Below are 19557 nucleotides of genomic sequence, written 5' to 3'. Positions count from 1 at the left end.
TGACGATTGAAAATCGGAGCAGATCCTGCAATAGAATGCCTTGATGCGCGGTATGCAGCTGCCGACAAGTCCTGCTGCGAGCTATGCGAAGTACGACGAGTACGACGACGCTCACTCACGAGAAAGAATTGGGTTCCACAGCAGCAAACATGACGAAGCGCGCATTTTATTGGTGATCGGCGCCATGCCTCGCTGTGTGCGTTCGTAGTGGAACACATGATGCTGGCAATATCAAAACGACTCCTGGTGATAAAGCTGGGGATCCATGCCACAAGAACTCGGCTCATATCGGGCAGGCGCACTCCTTTCTACTGTAGCGCTCGCGTGCGGCTCTGGTCATCACGCCAGCCTGTCGATGATGCGATTGTTCTTAATCAGCAGCATGACCTTGTCCAGGAGTGGAGCCTGGGTGCGAGATCGCAAGCTTCTTCCAAGCGTTGCTTGTTTTCAGCCCACCACCCCCAGACTTCAGAATAGGAGAAGTGGTATGCGCACGACGAAAACTCCATGCGCCATGAAGATCATTCTCTCACTCTTCTGGCAATCCTGGATGCCTCCACGCGGCAGCGCCATTTGGGACCCGCATTCACATGTGCGCACGTGGAATCAGCCTAGTTGTTTCTCGATCGAGGGAAGCCCGAAAGCCGTCAGCTGGAATGTGGGAAGAAAGGATTCGCCTGTAAGCTTTGATCAACTTCTCGCAGAATGGCCGATGTTGCAAGTCTCCACTTCCAAGGTAACCGCCGGTGTTCGTCCCGCGTTTTGGCCATTGTCGGCTCAAAGCCTGAATTACTCGTGCAGAAAGTAACCCCAGGAGAGGTTTCCATTTGCAACAAGTACGCCTCTGACCCGAGTCTGATTGAAGTGAAGAAACCTAAGCTGCCGATGTTCATGAGTGCAGTCACTTCGAAGGTCACTGCTGACTGGACAGACATGAGCGACATGGAAACAGCCAGCGTCTACTCAGGTGAGAGATAGTTGGAATCACGGGAAGGTCTTGCTGAATGTCATCACTGCAGAAAATCATGATAATAACCCCCTTACTTGAACTACACACACAAAAATCATCTGACACTGTTCGTTGCCGAATCTGTTCCTCTGTCATCACCAACGCCCGGATGGAAAGCAAATTACTGCCAATCCAGCTTCGCGAAACCATGGACTGGTGAAGGCTGTCGTGTCGCGCTGAGAGCGCGCTCTGTTCCACACCAGGATAGCGAGTTTGTTGTACAATCAGCGTCGCTGCTGCGAGCTCGCGTCAAGTTTCTGCTGTAGCTTGTCTCTGTTCTCCTTTCGCCGCTTCACGCCAGCGTCCATCTGCTCGAGTTTACTACGGGAGATGTCTCTGCGATTGGGCCACGTCGCGTGATCAAGTCTTTGCCTATTTTTCCCTATGGCATAGTCTTGTCAGTGGAGCTTTGTGCTGATCAGGATCGGAAAGAACTACCTTGGACATCCTTCTCGTGAATCCTCTGGTTCTTTATGGCTTGTAGATTGCCATTGCATCTTTGCAGTTCTGCGCTCTCGTTGCCACGATTCCGTTCAATTTGAGTGATCTCGCGGCTGAGAGCATTGATTTGATCGACGATTTGTTGGCGAGTCATGGTGGCGAGTGTACGTTCTAGCAAATGACGAGAAGTAGACTTATTTGCACAGGTTCAGGAATTGTCGATCAACCTCAGGAAGACAGGCGAGGACGGTGAGGCAAAGGGAAGAGGAAGAAGAAGAAGGAATCATGCGAAAGAGAAGTCGAGATCCAGCCTGTCCGCACCTCAGCCTTGCCGCCTCCAGCCTTGCGACGCTCAGCCTTCTATGAGATTTCCCCTCTCGAAGGCAGCCAATACGACATGTGATTTGTGAAGAGGCGCCTCGATGCTGTAGCTCAAGCCGTCAAAGAAGCGCTCAGGTTTCACCCAGAGCATTGCCGGTGTCAATTGCTCGAACCATTGGTGCAACAGGCATATTGCACATTTGTCATGCGGATCCTACTGACAGCGTTTTAAGAACAGGCTGGGTAAGTTGAGATGTTGTGCATCTCCAGCTCCAATGAGGCACGTTCTTTCATCGCCAAAAGTTCTCCGCAGCGATGGAGAAATAGGCGGTTAAGAAGTACCTCTCCTTCACTCGATGCGACGCTGCCTGAGCGTTGATCGGCTGGTGCCGAAACGCTATTCGAATCGTCTCTGATCCTCTGGATGTAGCTCATGGTCGCATCTGTGTTATCAAAATTATCTGCCGATCGGGAGCTGCGGCGGTCTGAACACATTTCCTGCGATAATATTCAGTGTTTCGTCGACACGTGGAGTCAGTCCACAGTGAACCACAAGATCGTGTGATGTTTATAACATTCCAGGTGACATGAATCTCAGGTATTTCTATTTCCTATTGGCATCTACCGCATCGACTTCCATTTCTCCCACATCCATGCGCTCATTCGCACACTTGGTCGATCGAACACCTTCGTTCCAATTTCCGCAACCCAAAACATCAATGGAAGGCTGAGCGCCAAGTCTAGGACGACTCCAGGCTGCCATCCCACAGGCCTAAAGAGTTGAGAGGAAGGTAAGCAAATGTTTCGGACAATTCTTCGCAGAGTACAGATGCCGTTCATCGAATTCACTTACCCCCATATGGCAGGAAACAGTCCCGACCACGCTCCGACGGGAAACTTGTTGAACGGCCATTTGGCCTTGGCACCGCCATGGTAGCCGAAACCGCAGAGGATGAGGATTGTTCGCGAGAAGGTGGAGCCAACGACAAGATGCGTGAGGTAGAGTGAGAAGCTATGTCGGCCGAGATCTGTACCAAGAAATCAGTATTTCGTCCTTGGTGTTGGTCGATTGAACGTCACATGGGCGAATTCTTACACTGCGGAAAGCTTGACTCGAAGAGCTCCTTTGCCCATCGAAGTTCTTTGATGGAAATAGCCAGCAGCCAGGCTGCCCAGAAATACCTACACGCAACACACGTTAGCTACAGATATGCCACGGATGCTGTGTCTGAAATTCTCTCACCAAAAATCTCGGATGCCACTAGTTGCTCCTTTATCCCAGTATTGCGGCGGAGTCATGTTGAACAGGAAAGACGGCCAGCTTGAGCATCGCGCAACAGCGACTTCTGGAGGCAGATCCCATTTCAGTACGGGGAAGGAAGCGAGCAAGAGTGCGACGAGTAGAGTCGTATGCAGCACGATCGTGCGAGCAAGCCTGCGCGTTCGCAAATATTTTGACAGCGGATCCCACGGCAGCCAGATCTTGTCTATCTCGCCCGAGTCGTGCAGCAGATCGATCTCAGACATCATCATGCCGATGAAGAAGGCGGCGTAGAAAGCGTCTGTAGGATAGTCAGCCTTCATCAAGGATAGCGTTTGAGCAGAGAGACTCACAAGAGCTGAACAGCACCAATGCGACACTCAGGCCTAGCGTCAATAGAATCCTCCATTGCGCGCGCAAACTATGGATCGCGAACAGCCAACCGAATACCATCATACTTCCCTTCAACTCGATAATGATCGTCCACGTGACGCGATTATAGTACGACGCGAATGCTGTGAAATAATTCAAGACCTGGAAACAATCCTTGACCCAGCCCCAAAGCTCGGCGAAGAAGTTGTTTGCGAAGCCGCCACTCCAGTTGGGATCGATGCCTGTGATCCAGTAGAATAAGAGAATGAGGAGGGCACTGAGCATGGCGGGCATCAGAAGTCGACCATGGCGACGGATTACAGCCGAATTGAGGGCCTCGATGAATTCTGCTTGTCTGTGTTCTTGAAGGAGGCGGAGCAATCTTCGCGGGACGACGTAGCCTGTTTGACCGATCTCGTGAGCATACTCGATCCAGAAGTAGAATTCGAATGAGATTTTGTCCCTCTCTTCAGTCCTTGTTTCGAGCAAGGAAGAGGCACATCAATACCAAAGATGATTCTTCAGAATTGAAGACGGCATAACGAAAAATGCAATAAGGACTCACCAGATATCACAAAAAACACCACCACGGCAAACGATCCTCCGCTGAACGCCAGCCGCAGAATCGGCCAACTCGCTGGGGAGGTTTGCTCAGGCCAATGATAACAGAATGCATGGCCCATGTACACCATGGCCTGTTCATGCTGCAGTACGACCATCAGAGCTGCCACGCCACGAAGTCCATCCAGCCAGGCCGTGTCGGAGCGACGTTTGTGTCCAGTTGTTGCAGAAGCGGGAGATGATTGGAAGAATTCTGGGACAAGTGCATGGGGCAGCTGGGACAGGTGACTTGTCAAGAGGAGCGAGAGGCGATCCATCGTCGGAGAGGTGGATTGAGACATGGTGTCAGTATTGTTCTTGTCCTCGATGGTGCGAAAGTCTGAGGGCGCAACGATTCGTTGTTGGCCTGATGGACTGCCAGCGGGTGGTGCGGAGGCGGAGGAGGATGAGCTGGGGGTGCCTTTATAACATGGCTGCTCGCAGATGCCTCGAATCGTCCTGGTTCCTTGTCACGCAAAAGTGTCTCGTCAATGTCGCCGTAAACGCCGCAGCGATCTGATAGACTTGATGCCGTACAACTTCCAAACGCGAAGCAGACGCGAAGAAACGGTATAGATGCATAGCCATCTGGCCCAGCCATTCTCAGCCTGGGCTCAAAGTCTAAAGAGGAGCCTCGGCTGGATGGCGCTAGAGGGGATTCGTGCCGTTCGTTCGAAGATCGGTAGCGCTAACGAGCGCCATGGCTCCGTTCTCTCCTCTTTCAACCTCCAGACGAGGAGCGAAATTGCTGGAGGGAAATGCCTTGAGATGTCTTGAAAACAGGTGCGGTGGGCGCGGAGGAGCTTCAGATGCTTTGAGGCCGATCATCTGCTGGTGGCGTCGTGGTGGGACAGAACGAGATGAGAAGAGGTGAAAATAAGGTGCCTGCTTCCAAGTGGAGCGATCTCCGCTGGGGTGTCAACTTCACGTGGCTGGTGTTTCTGGAATAGTGGCCGCCGCTCAGAGAGTGCAGTGAAGCTGCCAATTCTGAGTACAGTGTGTTGATATGGTATTCAACAAGAGAACGAACAACCTCGCAACCTCTCGCGCCCAAGAACGAGGGAGTGGTCACACAGTTCATCATCACAAGCACTCCATTTCGTACACGCCATCGACGTAAAGTACAGATATCGTTGCAACAGTCGTCTCTCTGTCTTTCCCATCTATAATGTGTGCACGTCACAAGCGGCCTCTTTCCTAGTCAACACCAAATTACATCCGCGCCGTCGCTATGCTTGAAGTCGCAACCGCGTGCCAACGGCTGTCGTTGCTTGTGATTCCTTTCTCTTTTCAATCCCTTCAGCCCACCTTAGACTCTCTCGCTCTCCCGCTTCTGGTATCATAAATATGTCAAGTTTGAGGAAGACGAAGACGCGCCAACCGAGATGATGACTGCCAAGTATGTTGAATGCAATGCTCTTCTGCCAAGACCGGAGGAAGAACAGACGATATTCGCCAGTGCCCTGGGATTCAGTACTTCGTCACGCTTGCTGTGCTTGGCCATGTCGTAGAGCCAGAAGTGCACGCACGTCAGTGCAGTACTGCAGACCTTCGAGAAGTGGGATAATATGTAACAGCTCGTGATCTGTAGGGTCGCTGATCCAGCCTTCGATGGGTATCGCATTGTCTGAAAACACACGTGTGAGCACCGAGATGAGTGTCAGGAGCACGTTCATGCCCGCTTACCTTCGTGAAAAATATAACTCATGGGCGAGTTGTCTAGAATCATAACTTTGCTCAGGTCCGGCTCCACTTGAGCGAGATCCTTTATGTATGCGCCATTCCGGTACGTGCAGTGTTGCCGATAGTAACGCCCGCTAAAGTATTTGCGTTCTCTCTCGAGCCAGTCGATGACGGGATCGGCATATTCCTGCACACTGGCCGTGAATGCGATCAGATTGTACCACTTGGAAACCTTTCTCAAGAACTCATGACATCCAGGTCGCTCGTGCACGTAGTAGAGGATTGGCACTCCAGGGCCAATCTGAACTCCGGAGGAGCTGACTTGGCCGTTCAACCGCACTTCCACCATGTGCCCAGTCGACATTCTATTGCTCTTCGCCATGCTGTGGATTAATGTTTCGTCGAGGTCAATGATCAACGTCTTCTTCGGCGTGTTCGACGAATACGATAAGATGTAGCTGGGCTGCCTGCGTGGGACCAGAGGCCGCGGCGTGGCAGGAGATCGAGGGTATTTCAATTTGGAAACGGTGGGCGAGTTGGGCGATTTCAGCATGGGTGCCACAGCGGCAGCATCGTCGGGACTCGCAGCTTTGGTGCGTAACCTGGTATCTTTGCGTTTCCGCAAGCTGTTCTCTTTAATGCGAATGCTCTTCTTCGGCAGGCCTTCGCTGCCCTGCTGCGAGGCACTCGACTTGGATCGAGTATGATGCGCAGGAGAATCCTCTCCTTCTCCGTCCGATGTGCCGTACGATACGGTCGACGCATTACTGTCCACGGAAGGTGATCGCCTGCCCGTCCCTTTTCTCCGCAAATGTGTCTTCTCGTCCTCGTCGTTCTCGGCCCGCAGACCCACCTGTCGAGCAGACTTTCGTCTCTTTTGCCGAGTGATCATGTTCTTGAAGCGCGTCAAGGGCAGGAGAGTGGCGAACTGGCCGTCCTCGTCGTAGAAGCAGGCAATCACGTATCGGCCGGGCGCAGTGATGGTGGAAATGACAAGCTCCACGCTGTAGAGAATGGCAGCGCCGATGCGATGCGGGAGCGACCAGAGCGATGCTCCGCCTTCAGCGCTCGATGCGCCCGTGCCGCCGCCGTCCAACAAAGGCGTCTTCTCCGTGGCCCATTGTTCTGTGTCCCGCGCGTCATTGTCGCCCGCTTTGCTGACCTCATACTCGCCCCCGTGACCTAGCTTCTCCGACAGTGAGCCCAGATCGAGATCGGATGCATCGTTCAGCGAGCGCAGCGTTTCCACTTGCGCCGAGGAGCTTTGACGCGATCGCGGCGGAGAAGCACTGGGCGTGGTGAGCCTCGCAAGAGAGCTGAGGCTGTTCATTTCTATCGGCGTTCCATTGAGCTCCTGAGTGAGTGTGCAGCGCGTGGGTGGTGGTAGAAGTCCCGGCGCAGGTGCAGCTGTGTTTGGTGAAGTTCGGCAAGCTGAGGCTGCTGCTGCTGGGCCTGATGCCGCGAGACGGTCGGATCACATGCGCCGAAGCGACGGAGCTCGGACGCGCGGCGGAGCGGGATGAATGGAAAGGAGCGCGGAGCGACGCGGCGTCGATGCGGGCGGAAAGGGGTGGGCGAGGAGCGTGGGTAGTGAAGAGAGGGCAGGCCGGTGTTTGTGGTGGTTGGGTGGAGCTGAACACGATGTCATCCGATCCGCGCGCGCTTGTTCCGCCGTCTGCAGTTGTGCATGCACGGTGCCCAAAAAGCGAGAGCGATGGCACTAACAACCTCGACATTCTGAAGCCGACCGCGAGACAGCGAGCACATCGACATCGCCCCATTGAAGCATTGCGAGAACTCACTGTCTGGAATCTGCCTCACCCGCAAGCGCTGCTGCATCCTGCCAACATCAGCATTTTGCTGCCGCTCGGGCGTTGAGTCACTGCAAAATCAACAATATTAAGCAGTTCACATCAACGCACTCCCACAATGCCCGGCGCGATGCTGGGCCAGACGCCCTCGCTCCGCACCTTTCTCAAGTCTCAAAAGTCCCAAGACGTCGACACATCGATCGAGCTGCTCGTCTCGCTGCTCAAGAGACGACAGATCCGCAACTCGCGCCCCTGCGCCATCGCCACTGCACATCTCCTCCTGCGAGTCGTCGGCAGCTCACGATGGAAGGACTCGCAGTCGCTGATCCGCCGCATCCGTGAGGTGGGCAGGAAGCTGGTGTCTGCACAGCCGCGTGAGATGGCCGTGGGCAACATCGTCCGGCGTGTGCTTGGCGTGGTTCGCGAGGTGGCCGAAGACGACACGGACGAGAATGCGTCGAGCGATGGCATCGGCAGCCCTGCTCTCGGCGGAGCGACGCAGCGTCCTGCTCTGCCCACGCATCTCTCGAGCTTCAGCCCTCTCCACCACGGCGCCGCCCTTCCACAGCAGACCATCCCTGGCATCAGCAGTCCGGCTTCCCCATCCATCGACGGAAGCCAAGAGCTCCCACCACAACGACCGCACATGCCGTCTTCGGCTGCGTCCTACGCTGGCCAAGCACCACATGCCGGCTCCTTGTTCGGTCTCTTCCAGCAACCCTCAGGGCTATCCCCCATGGCCACGCCACCGATGGGCTCCGGGACTGCAACGCCGACGCAAAGAGCCACGAAGCAAGACGACAAACCGAAGATTGACCTCCGAGCCGAGGTCTGCTCTGGCATAGACGATCTTCTCGAAGAACTCGACATTGTGGACACGCAAATCGCTGAATCCGCGCTCGATCACATTCACAGCAACGAGATCATTCTCACACACACCTCCAGCCAAACAGTGCAACGCTTCCTTGCGGCAGCCGCCAAGAAGCGCAAATTCACCGTCGTGCATGCTGAAGCTTATCCTAACGACCACCAAATCACACACTCCACTATTGTCAACGGCGGTGCGAAACAGGACCTCAGCGACGAAGAAGACTCGCCACAAGATCGCTGGAAACCCCTCACCCAACTCGGCATCAAAGTCATCGTCATCCCAGACACGGCCGTCTTCGCCCTCATGTCTCGCATCAACAAAGTGATAATGGCACCTCATGCCGTACTCGCCAACGGCTCCCTCATCGCCGCGTCCGGAGCTAGCACCATCGCGCAAGCGGCCAAGGTTCACCGCGTCCCCGTCGTGGTGCTCTCGGGTGTCTACAAGCTTTCTCCGGTGTACCCATTCGATACAGAAGAACTCATCGAATATGGTGAACCGAGTCATGTGATTCCTTACCAGGATGGAGAGTTCATGGATCGCGTGGATGTGGTCAATCCCATTTTTGATCATGTGGATGCGGATCTGGTGGATTTATACATTACCAATTTGGGAGGACATGCACCAAGTTTCCTCTATAGGATTGTGGCGGATCATTATCGGGTGGAAGATATCGACTTGAGTGCGAAAGCCTGAAGTTCTGAGATGTGATCATTTTACCGTGCTGATGCAATCGACTATGGTTTGCAGGGCATGGAGTATAGCCTTGTGAACCTGAAAGAGGATGATAAGCTTGCGGCAGCTGCAATGCGAATAGACTACGCATCCTTCGTCCAAGCTGAGGAGACCTTCTGCTTCCAGGATCTGCCGTCAGCTGTCAACCATGCCGCTCCCAGTCAGCACCTTGCTCTTTGTCGTAGGCAAGCCGTTCGGCGGACGTGTGCGTTCAGGTCGACCAGCTACGTTCTTGAGCATATTTCCGGTCTCGCTCCTGTTCTTATAAAAGCTGCACGTAACGAATTTGACAAGAAATCCGTTTTCACTCCCCTCACAAGCTCACATTCCGTTTTCAACTGGATTCTTCCTCGCTTGCCACGGTCTGCGAAGTTTTGCGCTGAGAGGGAGGAGCTCGCTACCCCCTCTCCCAAATCTTACAAGGGACAAGCTCTGAGGAGTTGTCTCTATGGGCCACAGTCATTGGAGCCTTGTGTTATCCACTTGTCTAGGATTCGGCGGGAAACTTGTGCCTCCGGTCAGAGAAACTCTTGGCTGCATGAATTTCGATCCCGCGCTCGAGGGCAGCCTGCATGGACTTTGCTAGGCAGAATCCGCAATGCTGTTCGTCGATGGAAGCAGCGCGATCCAGTGGGTTGGCATGGACTACTTTGAGGTGTGGATAGACATAGTGAGCGCCATTTCTGAAAAACTGTCCATCTGTTGTTGTAGTCGACTCGTGGCGTTCGTTGCTAAAGCTGGTTTCTTGCTGGCCTTCGTTGTGCAATGCGATTCCGTCTTGGTCGTCAGAATTAGGCTCCCCATGTTTGGCACTGATGAGGGCGGAAAGCGCGTCGTCGAGCCATTCAGCAGCTTCACTGTAAGGGGGTCATGGCTTTCCCATCGCTCGGCAATATCTCAAGGGAAGGAATTTCATCGTCATCAATGACAAGTTTCTCAACATTTCGGGGCAAAACTGGTTCACCGTATTCATGAGCCAGCCATTGAGCAAATCTCTCACGCCTGGTGAGCTGCTTGCGCTGATCATCATCGTTCCAGTGATGGACCGCCTGCAGGATAAGTTCGGACGCCATGATAGTGACATCGCGAATGTTTGCACTGTTCCGATTGTCCCTGAGTCCTTCGGACATGAACATATTTCGTCGGTATTTATGTCGATCAGACTTGGACCGTCCACGGAACATGAAGCTCTGGAGGTTTGGATCGACTGTTCGCGTGCGCACATAATAATTTGTGGCAATCAAACCACCTCCACGGAACGAGATACTGGCGAGCTGATATTTCTGGTCAGTTCCCACTTTCCTTGCGACGAGGGCTACTGAAGATTACGCACCTGTTGCTTGCATGCCCCAATCACACGTTTTCCATACGTATGAATCAAAGTGACTGAGACCATCAAGGAACAGGTGGCGTAACGATGAGCTGCCTTCTGTCAGATAGGGCTGAAAGTTTCGTCTTCGTCGTCAGGCTCGAAACGTCAGCCGTGGAAGCACAAGGATTCCAGGTTGGGCAGATTTAAGAGTTTTGGCATCCAATTTTCGCCGGTCGATACTTTCTGCTCGTCCAGCCACGCTCCACTCTCGACACTTAGAGCGAGATGTCGTAGAGCCTGGAGCTCTCGCGGCCATTGCCAGATATCACGGTCGCGATGTGCCACGGTGACCAATTTCAGCCATTGAAGACTGGTTCCTGAAACACTGCTCGTTCTGGCTGATTCTTCGTGAGCTCGACCAAACTAGAGTGCATCCAAGCGAGGGCAGGAAAGGGCTAGCAATGACTTGAGAAACCAATCGCTGCCACGCGCAAGTTCATAGCGAGCTTCTTCTCGTAAAGGGCTATCCTCGCCAAAGTCAGGGAGATGACGCGCCATGGCGCTCAAATACGCCTCAATGTTGAAAGTTGAGAGGCTTGGCTGTAGCAGTTGTTCCTGAATGAAGAGGTCTCCTCTTCTCGCCATTCTACGAGCAAACGTCTGTGGGGTGTGGAGCTGCTCGTCATCGGACTCTGGCTCACTTGGCGATTGGCCTCCTGCTTCCTCTGCTTCGGCGAGGTGTGCTGGCCGCCAGTGTTCCTCCCATCGCATTCGTGTGCACCAGATTCTGCGACAAACAATGAATCAGTGTCGCGGCTTCCAATGTTCTCAATTGTGCTTACCGAATCGCTCGAACATGATACGCCGCAATCATTCAGCACAGACTTGATCAAACGGGAACCCGTCTGGGGATCGATGTCAGAGCACTGCCTGTTTTCAAAAGCCGCTTGATGCCGCTTCAAGAGATCCTGCATCGCTTCGGCCACATAGCGGCCAATGAAAGCCAGACCGGCGTGTGAAGCAGGACCGTAGATATCGGCGATGTGTACGATCAGCTCGACCAGGAGTGACGTGAGGGTTGTCATGCTGCACAAAGAGTGTAGTGTTCGGAAGCGAGAAGATGGAGAGATTCGAGAGGGCAGCGTAGATGAACTTCGAACACTTCTGCCAAGAGCCCATGTCTCGATGCCTGCTGGTTGCGGTGAGGACTTGGTGGGCTGGCTCCAATCATGTGTTCCTACTTTATGAACACGACGCATGGCATCTGCTGGCTGTCCTCCGCTCACATCGAAGCAGTCTTGAGAAGAGCCGTGGCCCAGGACATCATCCTCGTTGCGGTCGTCTCGCGAGTCGACCTGTCATGGAGGGTAAATGAATAAGCACATGAACTTTCGTCGTCTATCGGTATATCGTAGCCACGAGATTCGAACTTCCTGCGTCCAATCCCCCCCCTCCTGACTCCTGTACCCGCTATGCATATACATGTCTCGCTCGCCAGCCTATGTCAACTTTTGCTTGATGAAGAAGTTGCGCAGATAGCTCAACTGCCATGCGCATGTCAATCCCAACACGACAATCTGGATCAGTGTCCATCTCACGACCCTGGAATTGACGCTCTCTGACTGATCGCGAAATTCTGCTTCTCTTTCCCGCTGGAAGATCTGTTCTCTTCGCACGTCTTGCAACCTGGCATTGAGATCCTTGACCTTTTGTGCAACTTCGCCCAGCTTCTCCTTATCGCTGCTTTCGATCTGTGATGTCTCGCCGATAGCCATATCGAGCTCGAATTTGATGCCACCGACTTGGCTGCCGCTGAAGAGGAAGCCGGAGGTCGCGGGAACGTTGGTGGGGGTAAAGCACAGGCGGTGTTCGCCGGAGTCGGCTGCGGTGAAGGTGAACTTGCCGTCGGCGCGGCCACGTTGCGAGACGACGCGGTGATCGTTGTCGAAGAGTTCATCGACGGTTATGTAGACACCCTGGCAGGAGGTCAGCGGTGGTAGGGAACAAGGTGGGATGGAGACGGCCGTACCATGTCGGGATTGGGTTGGTATGATCGCGAGTTGTGGTCATATTGCGTCGCTTTGAAGTGGCCTGGGTGGTGATCATTAGTATCTCGCCGCTCTTCCAGTGCTTCCCAACTCACCAACAACCAAGGTGTCCTTGGGCAATTCCTCGAAGAAGCATTTCTGGGTCGGGCCATCGATGTAAAAGTACAGAGCCTCGGCGCAGCTCAGGAAGAGGGCGACAGAGCAGAATATCGACCTCATGACGGCGGTGATGGTGGTGCGTGCAGAGACAGTTGCTTGGTCGAGAGTGCAACGCAGTGGCCTCTCCCTCCGTTCTGGACACGCGAGCCATATCGCAGGGGTCAGCGCTGTTCAGGGATCAATGCCAAGCCGCTAGACCTCGCCTGCGTCCACGTCCCGCCCCGCCCTCCTCCAACTGCAACTGCCTCCAGCGGCCGCCCTCTCTGCGGCGCAACGCGATTTGCTTCCTTCCCGATCCATCCACCGCCCGTCGTCGCCTCCCACACCGGCTGGCTTCACTTATATCGCCGTCGCCGCAGAGAGCGCGATTTTCGTGTTTGCGCACGTGATTGCCGACCGGTGAAGGTCATGATTGGCCACAATGCAGCTGAGAGTTGCTGTTCACAGCACCATGGATGCTGCTGCCTTGATACTTACGCGGCAATCGGTAGGTGTATATAAGTCCGTCATGCCTCAACGACTCCGACTCTCCATTCACCAGTCCTTTCATTTCCCACTCCTTCATCCAACCTCGCGCAGAAATGGGCGATCCAGGCTTTTCCACCGACTCTGCTGGTCAGAGTTCGCTCTATGAAACCTTCAAGACTAACTTCACTCGCCCGCACGAATATGGCGAGCTTCTTGCACATGATGCCATTCGTCGTCTGTTTCCCAACAAACACATCACCCCGGTTTCCGATTACGATGCAAAGCTGTTCGCCTACGCCGATGCTGGTCATGCCAAAGCGAGTCTCGTCCGCGAGGGAGACGATTTCCTAGCGTTGCGAGACTACACCCCGCCTGCTCTGCGTCTGGAGGGTGGCGACGGGAAGCTCTGCGACAAGGTCCGCTTCGGCCTGTATCAGTACGAGTATCAAGGCCTTACTTTTGACGTCGTCCGCGCTCAGTGGTACACCCAATACGCTTACAGCCGTCGGGAAAAGGTGCATTTCATTTTGACCCCAAGGGATGACGCCAACGGGCAGTCACATTGCGCGAAGGCAGATGCGCTCATTACTGCCGCAGGAAAGTGGACGGCTCAACTCCACGACGAAGTGTATGTCTTCGATCAAAGCTACTGGGCAAAAGACAAATCACTTTGGGCCGCTGTGCAGGCATCTACCTGGGATGATGTCATCCTTGATCCGGCGATGAAGGCAAACATCATCAAGGACGTTGAAGGATTCTTCGACAGCCGTGCCATTTACGAACAATACAATGTTCCATGGAAACGCGGACTCATCTTGCACGGTACTCCTGGCTGTGGTAAGACTATCAGTATCAAGGCTCTCATGAACTCACTTCAGAGTCGGGATGTTGTCAGTCTCTATGTCAAGACACTGAAGAACTGCCAGGGAGAGGAGTTCTCCATTCGGACCATCTTCGAAAAGGCACGTAAAATGGCACCATGCATGCTCATCTTTGAAGATCTGGATTCCTTGGTCAACGACAAAATCCGAAGTTACTTTCTCAACGAGGTCGATGGTCTGGAGAGAAACGATGGCATCCTCATGATCGGAAGCACGAACCACCTCGAGAGACTCGACCCTGGTATCTCAAAGAGACCAAGTCGTTTCGACAGAAAGTACCACTATAAACTTCCAGGACAGAACGAGAGGATCGCGTACTGCAACTACTGGCGCAAGAAGCTCGAAAAGAACAGCAACATCGAATTCCACGACGATATTGCTGGAATTTTCGCGCAGCTGACTGACGGATTCAGCTTCGCTTATTTGAAAGAGTTGTTTGTACAGACTCTTTTGACAATCGTAGGTGGCCGCGCGGATGCCGATGACGAGGATGACGAGTATGAGCAAGTCTCTGAAGACGACGATGCAAAGCAGCATCCGCATGCTGCAGCCGCTTTTTCCGTGGACGGCAAGAAGTCGACAACGAAAGACGAGAAGCCTTCGCGCCATATGGCAGAAGTTTCCATTCCTGAACATCTGCAAGAGAATACACTCCTGCGTATCCTACACAAGCAAGCTAAAGTCCTATGGCGGGAAATGGATAATTCTTCCGATGATGAGAAAGCGGGAAAGGCCGATGAGTCCGATGGGCACGATGCTGAGGATCAGGAAGACTGTTGTTCTGGTAGACAGATCCTGGGCAACGTGCAAGCTGTGCCTGTTCGCCATTAGCTTCGCAGTGGTCTCAGGGACAGAGAGGTTTTGGTTAAGAACAACGGCACATGATGGATAGTGAGGTGGTGGTCATGCCAGGGAGATAAATTGCAATGCTATGTAGCGGCATGACTGAAGTTTTGGTTCGATTGTATTGACTGGGGGCCAGAGCTGTACGATCAACTCCCATTCACTCTCATGCTATCACTCCTTGCTCATCGACTCTGCAACGCTGCCTTGTGTCTCCGGAAACATAATCATCCTCGCAACGTTCAGCACCTCGTGTCCTTCACCCAATAACGTGTCGATATTGTTCTGCGACCAGCCTCTCCGCCTGACTTCTTCGGCCACCGCAGCCCGATACCGCTCATGCCACTTGTCTTCTTCTATCTCCGTTTCGTCGGTCCTCTCCTCGTATGGCATGGAGATTTGCAAGATCTGACCTTTGCCTAACAGTTGGCTAAGTGGGTAAGCGCCAGCAAAGTCCCAGTCCAAGAGACCGACCAGTTCTCCATCGCGGACGAGCATGTTGCCCGCATGGAAGTCCTCGTGCACGAGCACCTTGGGCTCTGCATCGATGACACGGAACACGGACTCATCGTGTGTAGCAGCAGCCTCGCATTCGACTAGTTCCCGACGTTTGCTCTTGAGCGACTCTACGAAGTCGGCTGGGCTTTGCTCGTCATCGAAAAAGTCCTCGACATCTTCTCGGTTGGCGTGGCTATAGAAGTATATTTCGCGGTCATAGCATGCCAGGACGTAGCTCTTGCTATCCTGGTACGGCCCGATGTTGTAGCATTCGGGGAAATGGAATTTGGCCTGTAGAAATGATGAGGTCAGTAAACAAACCATAATTTGAAGCCATACCATTTGGTGGCTCTTTACACAGACTTACCCTTCCGTTGAATAGCTTCGCCGCCTCGACCGTGGGACCGTGTTCGACAGACTTACCAACACCAGTGTCATTTGCGTTTGGTACGAGGCTGCCAATAGCATCAAATCTTGTTTCTCCAAGATCAATAATCACCTTTGCAATTTGATTGCAGATACTCGATCTTTGTTCTTCCGCGAGAGTTGGCCAGACCGCGCTGAGTCGCTGACCCTCGATGAATTCTTCTGCCGTGAAGGAGGCCCCTGGACTGCTAGAGCTGCCGTCTCCCCAATCATACAGCTTCGGAATGGGTATGCCGGGAGCGTTCGAGGCTAGCCACTGCAGACAGGCGACGTGGTTGCGAGATTGGAATGGTTGGAGAGAGGTGACGTTGTCTTGGCATATGCGAAGCACAAACTTGGCTGGTCGGGTCACGGCCTAGGTGAGAAGTCATTGGTCAGTCGGCGCATGAGGAGGTTAGAAGTACAAAGGTTGGAACTCACCTGCGAACTGGACTCGACGAGCCAGACGTGATTATATGCCCCACGAGCGATGTAAGAGACGTTGATGGCTGTTGTGGCACCAAACACGCTTGGTGCAACTCTTGATGCGATCTCGTCTGCGACATGTTGCGATAGTGTAAGGTCCTCCGGGGGCGACTCATTGTCGCCCATTTGCGCCATTGGAATTTCGGCCAGACCCATTGTTGGCTCGTTTGCAGTCTTTGCAGCTTGATGGCTGACCACCAGTGCCTTTCTTGTAGTACCAATTGTGTCCAGGCTTGCCGCACTTCTCCATGTGTTTGGTGCAGTAGCCGGTTCTAGTACACAACATGCAGTGATGTGTCTGTCGCATTGTGGGTTGCTGCACTTATTGCAAGGTAGGTCGCACAGCGCTAGTGTCTTGGCGTTTGTTATGCCTGGCATGTACAACCCGGGTGTATGGCATGAACGATGTAATGAGGTGGAGAGAGAGAGAGAGAGAGAGCAAGGGCGAAGAAGACCGACTTAAAAGCCCTGGTCATATATCGCGACAGTGAATGTACGGGTGAATAGCTCGCTCCATACCCGAGTGGCACATTTCATTCACAGACCTGGAGTGAATAGTCAGAGCTAGCGGTACCCCAGCCCGGCCAACAATACCAGCCCACTGCGATGGCTTACTAGTAGTCCCGCATATTGACATAAGCACAGAATGTCAGTCCCAAAGGACTTTCGCATTACAGCATCATGGTTCGAAGTCAAAGCAGACTTATCGCAAAGGATGTATCTGCAGCAACGTGTGTCACATAGTTGCCATATAGCCGACCAGTTCATGGCGTGACACGCGCTCGAGTACATTGGGATGTACAAGATCGAGCGCCTGCGGTTCGTCGTCGAAACGCTAACTACTCGCAGTGCACAGCAATTCAAGCTAGGTGCGCCCGAAAGAGGCTAGAAGCTCACATGACAGAAGGCTACAAGGTCAACAGCAGCAGGAATATAGCGTTCAACGTTCGTTGCAGCCTAGAAACTCGTACCTATCTCGCTGACTCTTGTGATGACACTTCGTAGCAGCGCACAACCCATATCTGCTTTTCCTCTTGTTCGTATCTCCATGTATGCTTCCTGGCTATTCAGCTTTCTCCACGTCAAGTGCTCGCTTTCGTTTCTCCAGATCGGAGAAGGTCGGGAAGACGAGGCTTAGGTCTCCAACGGGAAGTTGAATCGGGAAGTCAACAGTCAAGAATAGTAGACTCAGTAGGGCGTACAAGTCAACGATAAGTGCAATGAAGCCGACGTAGCCTGCGCCTAGCTGCAGACGATGTCTGTGTTGCGTCAGAATGCGGACGGCGCTCAATTTCTTTGTCCTCGAAACTTACGCAGTGGTAGTCTTTCCGTCCACGGACAGCCAAAAACTTATAGCGACAAACAAGAAGATCAGAAAGAGGGAGAAGAAGTTGATGACGAGGCAGACGTTTGTGCGAAAGCAGCAAATGGTGATGTAGATAGAGAAAATGGACATCAAGAGTGCCCAATAGGCTTGCCATCGAATGTCAGCTCAGTTCCCGCATTAGCAGCGTTGAGGCGATTACTCACCTTGACCTGACAGGAATCCTGCCTGCAACATGCCCAGTCTCGGGTTGCTTGGGTCTGGTGAATATGCAAGATATGATCCAAAGTCTGGGGTGAAGGTGGCACCATATCCCAAGAACCATGCGCCATACACGGCAAAGTAGCATGCGCTGAATGTGTTGCCCAGAATCAGCTCGAAAATGGCTCCGATGATTGGAAGTAGACCGCCCTGAAAGTAGAAGGCACCAATAGTTGAAGTGGGACCGCCTGTGAACTGCCTCCATCCGAGGAAGGAGAAAACCAGTGGCGAGAAGGCGATGATGAACCCAGCCAGGGCGAAAGGCGTTGGGTTGCCAATCATCCGACGAAGATCTCCCTTGACTCGGTTTGGAGGTGAGAGGTATAGCCGTTCGAACATACCCGGAGTAAGGATAATTGAGCCTTGAGTCTGTACATGACGAAGGGAGCTCATTTCAATCTGTGGTTCTGAGCCTTTGCCGTTGACCTCAAAGTCTTTTGGCTCCTGGTCGGTCGACATTGTGGACAGGAAGTGCTATGGGGAAGAGATGGGTCGTGTAGCGTTGGTTGGGGAGCGATGAATTGTGCCGGCATGATATAAGTACAGATGTAGGACGCGAGAACGGTAGGACGTGGGTAAACAACGCCCAGACCCAAGAAATCACAGACGACGTTCACAGCCCCGCGTTTCGCATACGCAAGATGTTTGGCATGTCCAGAATGACCACGTTTGGTTGGCTTGGCTTGTTGGCGAGGTCGCAGGTCGTATCAAGGTTCTGCTGAACAAGGATCGAGATCTCAATTCAGCACGTGTGACTCGGGATACTCCTATTTCCTGGACGAGAGGGGCTGGGCCAACATGAATTGGATAAGTTCCCAAGAGTACGCGATCCAGGCTGCCCAGGAGATATTTGGCAGACAGGTTGCATCCAAGAAGCACTTTGGTCGTGCCAAGACCTATGGAGGTGAGCCCTCAGTACATTAGCACTCGTCGGGCGATCGTGAGCGATCGTAGCTGCCCGCCCGCACGTTTCTGATCACTCACGCCTCCTCAGCGGCGTGAGCAGGGTCATATTCATGTCTGCGCAAGATCGCTCGTGGGATTTGCGTTGTTTGAGCCCTTGTCGGCAGTTGGGGAAGCTGGTCACTGGCAGGGGCGGGTAAAGCATCGGCACTTCGCATGAGTCCTGGGGTAGTCGTGGCTCTCTCCAATCCAGCGCATCGTAATATGTCGTTGTCCTGTGCGAGGAGATAGCCAGCTTGCCGCCGTCTTTACACGCTGTCGCATTGATCGGGGTGCTTCGCTCAAGATCTGGCAGCTTCTCCAGAAATCTCATTACCATCCAATCGCCCGAGCCGACTTGAGTCGATGGAGCAATGTCTCTTCCACGTTTAGCTGCAGGCGATTGAGCGTTGAGCGTTTGGCAAACAGGCATGGTGGGCGTAGCATCTCCGATCAGCTAAGGGCATCTGCAGCAGTCACGACAGGCTGGAGGAGAACAGAAGCTTGCGCCACTTTCGGGAGTCAGAGGTTACTGCTACTGGCATGGTGAAGCTGGCGTCCTTTCGAGGTTTGGCGAGACTGCCGTGTCAGGTGCGAAGTCACTTACGCGCAGCAGTTTAGCTAGGCACTCGGATGACCATGTTGCCGATAAGTCGGAGGGGCTGCCGATGTGGTTGATTTGCCTCGCACCGAGTGTGTCTGGGATGCAGTCGCTTCTCAATCCACTGACAGCGGGCAGTTGATCATGACTAAGACGCAGGTGAAGTATGAGATATACCATTGCCGTACTCAATTGTGCGCCGAGGCAGGGCGGATACCTCCCGAG

The 19557-nt window shown here is 53.4% G+C and overlaps 8 protein-coding genes across 8 annotated transcripts; 2 read left to right on the top strand and 6 right to left on the bottom strand.

The window, feature by feature from the left end:
• Window positions 1–1233: 1233 nt before the first annotated feature.
• Window positions 1234–1604, bottom strand: CKM354_000762200 (uncharacterized protein; the record flags this gene model as incomplete). Its single annotated transcript, XM_044802976.1, has 2 exons — window positions 1234–1391; window positions 1448–1604. The coding sequence occupies 2 exons, from the start codon at window positions 1602–1604 to the stop codon at window positions 1234–1236; spliced, it is 315 nt and encodes a 104-aa protein (XP_044658911.1).
• A 788-nt stretch (window positions 1605–2392) lies between these two features.
• Window positions 2393–4306, bottom strand: CKM354_000762100 (uncharacterized protein; the record flags this gene model as incomplete). Its single annotated transcript, XM_044802975.1, has 6 exons — window positions 2393–2543; window positions 2625–2799; window positions 2868–2953; window positions 3015–3333; window positions 3386–3805; window positions 3970–4306. 6 exons carry the CDS (start codon window positions 4304–4306, stop codon window positions 2393–2395), a joined length of 1488 nt encoding a protein of 495 aa, XP_044658910.1.
• A 1179-nt stretch (window positions 4307–5485) lies between these two features.
• CKM354_000762000 (Nem1-Spo7 phosphatase catalytic subunit NEM1) lies at window positions 5486–7017 on the bottom strand (the record flags this gene model as incomplete). The annotated part of the gene is made up of 2 exons (XM_044802974.1): window positions 5486–5631; window positions 5691–7017. The coding sequence occupies 2 exons, from the start codon at window positions 7015–7017 to the stop codon at window positions 5486–5488; spliced, it is 1473 nt and encodes a 490-aa protein (XP_044658909.1).
• A 599-nt stretch (window positions 7018–7616) lies between these two features.
• On the top strand, window positions 7617–9065 carry CKM354_000761900 (translation initiation factor eIF2B subunit beta; the record flags this gene model as incomplete). The annotated part of the gene is made up of 1 exon (XM_044802973.1): window positions 7617–9065. One exon carries the CDS (start codon window positions 7617–7619, stop codon window positions 9063–9065), a length of 1449 nt encoding a protein of 482 aa, XP_044658908.1.
• A 2850-nt stretch (window positions 9066–11915) lies between these two features.
• Window positions 11916–12683, bottom strand: CKM354_000761800 (uncharacterized protein; the record flags this gene model as incomplete). Its single annotated transcript, XM_044802972.1, has 3 exons — window positions 11916–12392; window positions 12446–12507; window positions 12560–12683. The coding sequence occupies 3 exons, from the start codon at window positions 12681–12683 to the stop codon at window positions 11916–11918; spliced, it is 663 nt and encodes a 220-aa protein (XP_044658907.1).
• A 521-nt stretch (window positions 12684–13204) lies between these two features.
• Window positions 13205–14803, top strand: CKM354_000761700 (uncharacterized protein; the record flags this gene model as incomplete). The annotated part of the gene is made up of 1 exon (XM_044802971.1): window positions 13205–14803. One exon carries the CDS (start codon window positions 13205–13207, stop codon window positions 14801–14803), a length of 1599 nt encoding a protein of 532 aa, XP_044658906.1.
• Window positions 14804–14989: 186 nt separating this feature from the next.
• On the bottom strand, window positions 14990–16360 carry CKM354_000761600 (uncharacterized protein; the record flags this gene model as incomplete). The annotated part of the gene is made up of 3 exons (XM_044802970.1): window positions 14990–15604; window positions 15681–16094; window positions 16160–16360. The coding sequence occupies 3 exons, from the start codon at window positions 16358–16360 to the stop codon at window positions 14990–14992; spliced, it is 1230 nt and encodes a 409-aa protein (XP_044658905.1).
• Window positions 16361–17267: 907 nt separating this feature from the next.
• On the bottom strand, window positions 17268–18248 carry CKM354_000761500 (uncharacterized protein; the record flags this gene model as incomplete). Its single annotated transcript, XM_044802969.1, has 3 exons — window positions 17268–17463; window positions 17518–17677; window positions 17735–18248. The coding sequence occupies 3 exons, from the start codon at window positions 18246–18248 to the stop codon at window positions 17268–17270; spliced, it is 870 nt and encodes a 289-aa protein (XP_044658904.1).
• Between the last annotated feature and the right edge of the window lie 1309 nt (window positions 18249–19557).

This window comes from Cercospora kikuchii, assembly GCF_019650295.1.
Source record: "Cercospora kikuchii DNA, contig_00004, whole genome shotgun sequence".
Classification (NCBI taxonomy): Eukaryota; Fungi; Ascomycota; class Dothideomycetes; order Mycosphaerellales; family Mycosphaerellaceae; genus Cercospora; species Cercospora kikuchii.
The sequence above is the reverse complement of the archived record's forward strand: the minus strand, read 5'-3'. Positions and strand labels throughout refer to the sequence as shown.